Raw genomic sequence first — 7,601 nt, 5'->3', positions numbered from 1 at the left:
ATTGAAGATTCTTAACTTGATCGATACTGTGTAGATTTTCTGCCTTCATGGTTTGGAGGGTTGATCTACTGTCGGTAAGGTACAATCTCTGATGATATAGCAGATAAATTTAAAAATTGAAAATTATATTTTTTGTTAAAAATACAATTGTTTGGTTGAAAAATGTGAGTATTTTTACTTAAAATGTTTGGCATTCAAAGCCATGACACTTAAAATGTTAACCTGAATTTTATAATGGAGTCTTAAATCTAATAAAATTTTACTAATATAAATTTCATCGAACAAATTTTCATCTATAACAATTATAAGCATTCTTTTCTACCGTCATGCAAATAGTATTTTTTTACTATTTTATAAGTCAAAAGTTATGATTTGCATAGCACCGCGAAACCGTGAAAAAAAGAGGGACGATGGTGCCTATGCGGTGAACTTGTAGCCTAAGTAAGGGAAGTTGTTCATTTCCTGTGATTCGCGGGATCGGTACCTCTGCGTAGAAGGATCTATTAAGTAATTGAAGCCATTGTTATTGGTGGTTTGGAACCCATCTTAAACTGAAGGTTCTCCCACCACCAAGTCAGTGTATGGGAGGTGTATGTAAAGGAATAAAGGAATTGGTACAAAGAAAATGAAATAAACCCCTACGGGGACACGCTAAAAACTTCCATTTCATTCACACAAAAAACTGAAGTTAAATTTTGTTGCATGTAAAATTTCCAGCTGATAATATTTACATGCTATTTGGGAAAAGTGTATCCTACGATGGAATAAAAGCTGTCGTCTGCTACGGCATCCTTAGCAGCAATGGGAAAACGGCAAAGTATGAGTGAATTCGAGCTATCAAACGAGACACCAGATTGAAAACAACTAAGAAAAAAGAAAAGTTAGGAGAATAACTCTGATCTCGTCTATAGCGTCACGATGAACTGAGGAAATTTCGGTAACACATGTACAATCAGCAACAGAAAATACGAAAAAATAATTTGTTCTTACTGATATATCTCCTCCGAAATCAATTAGATTATTGTTGCATTAGAACTTATTTAATACCATGTAGCAAAAAGCGCAAAAGGCAACTGATAGATGGGAATCCCCAGTTCTCTCCAATTTAATGAAGTTAAACGAGGACAGATAGCGCTGGGATCGCAATTCTTGCTACATCGCGAATAAAAATGGAGCGATTATAAGGCGAAAGATTATCCAGGCACGGTTAAAAATTGGAAATTTTCTTCGATTCATGTAAAGTTTATCCGGCAAGTTTAATTTTTGTTGCGGTGAATCTTTCGCCTGAAATCGATGTAAACTTTATCTTTCGTTTTTTCTGTCTTAGTACCGTGAAACGGGGAAATAGAATTGCTAACATTATTATGTGAGTCGTGATTTTAACTTGAAAATATTTTTAAAAATTGTGATGACCAATAAATATAAAGTGACCGAAACAAGTAGTAATTCTGGGAATCCTACCGAACAACGTGTAAAAATAAAAGCCGTTCAGAAACTGATACCGTAGCACATTCTGAGTTACTTGTCTGATAATTTGAATTTTAAGTAACTTCACTTAAGTGTCTTTTATTTACAACTAATCCTAATTTTTTTAAATTAAGTTTTTGTGAATTATCATCTCAGTTATTTTTAGTTTTTAAATTTTAAAATAAAGGAATTTAAAAAAGTAACTTTAGAGGTAACTTAACTTACTTTATCTGGTAACTGTAACTATTTACCAAAAATTAGTAAATTACCCAACACTGATTGCTAGTATGTTACTTGTCGGGATCCGCGCCTAAATTAGTACTCCACTTGAATGGTCGTAGGTTTTTGTTTTACTTATCGGAAATAGGCTGCTGGAAAGCCTCGACTCATTTGAAAAACGATTGGCGCCACTGAAATTAACAATATCACTCTTGTTGATATATTTGTGTTCTTGAGGATTGAGTATAGCCACCGTAGCGTTATTTTAGTCCTTTTGTTGCTCAAACGTTCCCTCTTTTCAACAGGTTTCGAATGCTCCTTGTCCGCGTTCCCCTCGTTCCGCCGTGCGGGCGCCGGGCGCGAGACCAGCCGGTTGCGTGTGTTGTATTGTCAGTTATTTCCCGGCAGTGCTGCCGTCGGTCGCGGGAGTCATGCTATCGTTCATTTTCGCCCATCTGCCTCGCACAAGAACCTTTATACCGGAAAAGTGAAAAAAACTAAGATCCCCTACCCCCAAAATTACTCTCCAATTGCAGCAGTGAATTGCGGAAATCGTAAAACGCGCGCGACCGGATGTTGTCAATTGTCACTGACTGTGACTTGCTAGTTTTGTTGCATTCATTCCCCTATTTCCTTTCTTCCGGTATCTAAATAATATCCTCTTCCATCAATCTTTTCACCAATAAATTATGAGAACCGGTGTATGACGTCTTAAAAAGTGCCTTGTATATCTTTGGTAACACGTACAGATTTGAGTCAATACAATCTTGAAAATTCAATTTTATATAAAAGGTTGTTCTAACGGATTTTGAAAAAGTGCAAATTCGATTTCGAAGTTGTGCTTTGGTAGTGCCTTTTGAGTTGAATTGGTGCAACGTCAGTGAATTCGCATAGTGGGATGTTTTGTCGGATGTCAGTCTACACATTATGAGAATTGCAAGGAGACACGATGTTAATATTCGCGCGAGTGATGAGTTTACAACCTGAGGTATGATTGAACCTCGTGACTCCGATTATTACGCAAGACAAAGTGCCGTTTATCCTGTCGAGTGTGTTGATGGACTCAAAGTTTTATCTAAAATTATGGAGAAATATCAATCGGAAAGCGTGATTTGAAAAACAAACAATATTGAAAACGTCAAATAAGTGAGTTAGCTGGGATCGCCATATTTGTTTTGGTTCTCCTTCCACTCCCGTTCCCAAAATTTAAAACATGAAAGGACAGTTCGTCCAATTTAAATTCCAAGAAGAAGATTGTTGACAGTTTTACTCCTCTGAAAAGCGAAGACTCTCGGAGATTTCAACGATTGTTCAGTTCAAGTGCGGTGTCTATTTTTTTTTTATTTGATTTCCGCGAAATGGAGTATCAAATGTTGTTTACGTAACGAAAGTGTCGGATGTGTGAAAACGACAGAACTAATTACGAGGTCGTTTGTTGTTCGCGGTGGATACGTAATCGTAATTTAGTGGACGATGAGACAGACGATAGGTGTCATCGATAGTGATAGTGACCTTGGAATTCTAACCTATTTGGGTCACCAGGTACTCACGTACTCGTTAAGAATAGAAAGTTTTTTCACCATCTCAGGCGGTATTTAGGCGAAATATCTCCGGACCCTTGTATATATACAATGCAGTGTTTCTTTTTCGCCAGCTATATATGTGATGTTGGGATAAAATTCTGAGAAAATATTTGGGGAGGCGATCTGCGTTACGAGCGGTCGATTTGAAGCTAATTGGGGAGCTATGTCGACAGACGATAAAAAAGACCGTCGGAAGTGCGAGTGAAAAGACTGAATAGTGACGAGGGGACGAAGAGAAATGACTGGAATCATTGAAAATCGGGTCTAAATTCAAAGAAGAATTATGGCACGAGCAGAGGAGAAATACGATAGTTGTCAGCGGACAGGACTGATCTATGTCTTATGTTGTGACGCGTGAATCGTGATGTCGGCTTGAATGAGTTGCTTTGACAGGAAGATTCAAGGTGACGATCCGACAACGATCATTGGGATTATTATATCATTACCATCATGGCTTACGTACTTTGGCGCGTTTTGATGAAAAAGTACTCCAAAGTGCGATTGGGCATAAGAAACCTGCCGGTGAGTTTTTTACATTCTCATCATTTTTTTTTACTTTATTATATTGTGATCAGCAACTTTTTCAGCGAAATTTGATACTTTTAGTTTCCCTTGTGGCTTTCTTTCGATCAGAGGGAAGTTCTGTACACTGGTTAGTTCCCCTTTAAGAAAGCTTTAGTAGAGCTTGAACTTGAGAGCTATTGTTGCCTTTTTTGTTTAAGCCCTTACTATACTAGCCTCCCTTTCTAGGTTAGGATACTTTTATCGGAAATAACAATGTAAAAATTAGAATTTTAAAGCGAATTTATAAACTGCAAGGAATTCCGAATATTTCAGGAATTCTGAGAATTCCAAATATTTAAGAAATTTACGGAATTTCCAAAATTCAAGGCGTTCAGAATATTGTAGGATTTCAGGTAATTCCAGTATTTCAGACCGTTTAGAGAATTCAGAATATTCTACGAATTCAAGGATTTCTGAAAATTGCGAGATTTTAGAGAATTTCACAGCATAAATGGAATTCAAGGAATTCATAGAATATAGGAAATTCAGAATATTCAAGGATTTCAGGGAATGCAGAGAAATCAAACAAATCATAGATTGCAAGAAATTTATAATAATAAAGGAATTCGGGATACTCAAGTATTCCCGGAAATTCAGAGAATTTGAGAAATTTCACTGCATTCAGAGAAAGAATATTAGAAGGATTTCAGGTAATTCAGAAAAAAACTAAAAGGAATACAGAGAAATCAAAGGAATCAATTACAGTAAAACCCTTCTATGCGGTTGTCACTCAAGCGAGCACTTAGGCGTGAACAATCAAAATCGGGGCGGGCTAAAATGAGTTAGTTCCCACCCACCGTCAGCCCCAAAATCGGCGTTATAGAAGAGTTTCACTGTATTTCATTTAATTTCAGCAACTCAGAGAGGAAGACATTCAGGGAATCAAAATAATTTAAGGAAATTACCGTTTTTTCAGTTACTTACATTTATGTATAACATCATAAAAGCGCAGTAGATACTTCATACGTTTCATACGTTTCGGGATCTCAATACTTCTTTTCTTTAACATAATTGATGAGAAATTTGTTTATAATAAACAATATGTGCGATTTGTTAACACCTGATAACAGTTGTTATTGTCATAAACAAATTTAATAACTAAATGGATATCTTAATCATTGCAAGGTCTAAACATTTGGTCTCTTAAACAAAATTGATAACAATTTTGTTAGACTAGAAATAAAATGTGTTATTTGTAAATGTTTGATAACAATTATTAATTTTTAAAATAAAATTGATAAACAAATACAAATTTACGTCGATTTTCAACCGCCGGATTTCTTTTTTTTCCAACAGAATCAATTTTAAATTACTTGGTAAATTCCTCACTTACGATATCAATGTACCTGAAGTTCAGAACGTTCAAATGAACGAAACATTTTTTTCCATTTTCATTTTATCAAAAAATATTGTTCCAACTAAAATTAAAATAATCAATTTGAAGTTTATTTTTGAATCTATTGAACTCTATTTTTGAATTCTATTTTTTGCAATATAAACTGAATCAATAGTTTTGCGCTATTTCTAGTTTATAAAGCCATTAGTACAAATTTCGTTCATTTGAACGTTTAAAACTTTAGGTACTTACTTCATCAACAAATAATAATTTTTTATTTAATAAACAAATTCACAACTTGACCACATGTCAAACAATAGGTCCGTTAAGCTGGCAGGACCACAATGCAAAAATGAACTGAAAACCTATAGGGGATTTAGGGCTCATTTAGGGCTAATTTAATGCCACATTGCCAAATTTAATGCTCTTTATTTAAACAAAAAAAACCGGTGGTCATGCTAGCTTAACGTTAAGTTAGCAGGACCACACAGAGAAAGAAACGACGCAGGCATTATTTCTTTCCACAATAATTTAGGGCTCATTTAGGGCTCACCTAATGCCCTATTGTCAAATTTAATGCTCCGCAATTTTTCGAAAAAACCCGTGGTCATGCTATCTTAACATTAAGCTAGCAGGACTACAAAGAGAAAAAAAACGACTTAGGCATTATTTCTTTCCAGAATAATTTAGGGTTCATTTAGGGCTCACTGAATGTCCTATTGCCAAATTTGAGGGTACGCATTTTTTTTTTTAAAACCTGTGGTTCTGCTATCTTAACGTTAAGCTAGCAGGACCACACAGGGAAAAAAACAACTTAGGCATTATTTCTATTCACAATAATTTAGGGCTCATTTAGGGCTCACTTAATGTCCTATTGCCAAATTTGATGGCATGCATTTTTTCTTAAAAACCTGTGGTTCTGCCATCTTAACGTTAAGATAGCAGGAACACACAAAGAAAAAAATGATTTGGACAATATTTCTTTGCACTACAATTTAGGGCTTATTTAGTGCTCACTTAATGTCTTTTTGCCAAATTTGATGGCACGCATTTTTTTCTTACAAACATGTGGTTCATTTAGGGCTCACTTAATGCCCAATTGTCAAATTTAATGCTCCGCAATTTTTCGAAAAAACCTGTGGTCATGCTATCTTAACGTTAAGTCAGCAGGACCACACAGAGAAAAAAACGACTTAGGCATTATTTCTTTCCAAAATAATTTAGGGCTCATTTAGGGCTCACTTAATGTCCTATTGCCAAATTTGAAGGTACGCATTTTTAAAAAAAAATCTGTGGTCCTGCTAGCTTAACGTTAAGATAGCAGAACCACAAGTTTTTTTTTAAATTCGTACCTTCAAATTTGGCAATAAGACGTTAAGTGAGCCCTAAATGAGCCCTAAATTATTGTGGAAAGAAATAATGCCTAAGTCGTTTTTTTCTCTTTGTGGTCCTGCTAACTTAACGTTAAGATAGCAGAACCACATGTTTTTTTTAAAAAATGCGTACCTTCAAATTTGGCAATGGGACATTAAGTGTGCCCTAAATGAGCCCTAAATTATTGTGGAAAGGAATAATGCCTAAGTCGTTTTTTTCTCTTTGTGGTCCTACTAGCTTAACGTTAAGATAGCATGACCACAGGTTTTTTCGAAAAATTGCGGAGCATTAAATTTGACAACAGGGCATTAAGTGAGCCCTAAATGAGCCCTAAATTATTGTGGAAAGAAATAATGCCTAAGTCGTTTCTTTCTCTGTGTGGTCCTGTTAGCTTAACGTTAAGCTAGCATGACCACCGGTTTTTTTGTTTAAATAAAGAGCATTAAATTTGGCAATGGGGCATTAAATTAGCCCTAAAGGAGTCCTAAATCCCCTATAGGTTTTCAGTTCATTTTTGCAATGTGGTCCTGCCAGCTTAACGGACCTTCAAACAATGGATGTTGTTTTTTGTTCCGAAATCGACTGCCAGTCACACAAGACCTTATTTATTGGAATACTTTTTTCATGCGCTAATTTTCCTTTATTTATTTAAATAACTTTTAGAAAAAAATACCAAGTTTCGTCGTGCAATGGTGGTTTTCATTTTTGCAGTGGAATTCTAAATAAAGAGGTTCTAAACCTTTCTGATGTTATTTTATCAATGAACTACAGTTCTTTAAACCAATTTAAACCTCGATTTCAACTTTACTGTCTATTCTGGCTTTAGCGGAAGTTCTTGAGCTTCTGGTTGTAGTGGTCTTTCAAACATTACTCTTAAGCAGCATTTTTTATAATACTTTTAAAAATAAATAACAAATTTTGGCGCATGACAACGTATCATAATAAATAAGTTCCTTTCTAAGTCACTCGTAGTCAATTTCATAAGAAAACGACATGCATTTGTCGAAAAGTAATCAAGTTGTGAATTTATTTATAAAACTGTGTATGAAACAAACAAA

At 35.1% G+C, this 7,601-nt stretch overlaps 1 protein-coding gene across 1 annotated transcript in view; it reads left to right on the top strand.

The window, feature by feature from the left end:
• The first annotated feature begins 2,885 nt into the window (after positions 1 to 2,885).
• The window catches only part of LOC117176535, an 806,951-nt gene continuing 802,235 nt past the window's right edge, over positions 2,886 to 7,601 (top strand). Inside the window, exon 1 of the mRNA XM_033366790.1 lies at positions 2,886 to 3,791. Within this exon, the coding sequence (XP_033222681.1) occupies positions 3,720 to 3,791 (72 nt within the window). The 5' untranslated portion in view covers positions 2,886 to 3,719. The remainder of the gene's footprint in view (positions 3,792 to 7,601) is intronic.

This window comes from Belonocnema kinseyi, chromosome 7 (genome assembly GCF_010883055.1).
Source record: "Belonocnema kinseyi isolate 2016_QV_RU_SX_M_011 chromosome 7, B_treatae_v1, whole genome shotgun sequence".
Lineage (NCBI taxonomy): Eukaryota > Metazoa > Arthropoda > Insecta > Hymenoptera > Cynipidae > Belonocnema > Belonocnema kinseyi.
Note: the sequence above shows the minus strand (reverse complement) of the source record. Positions and strands in the feature narration are given on the sequence as shown.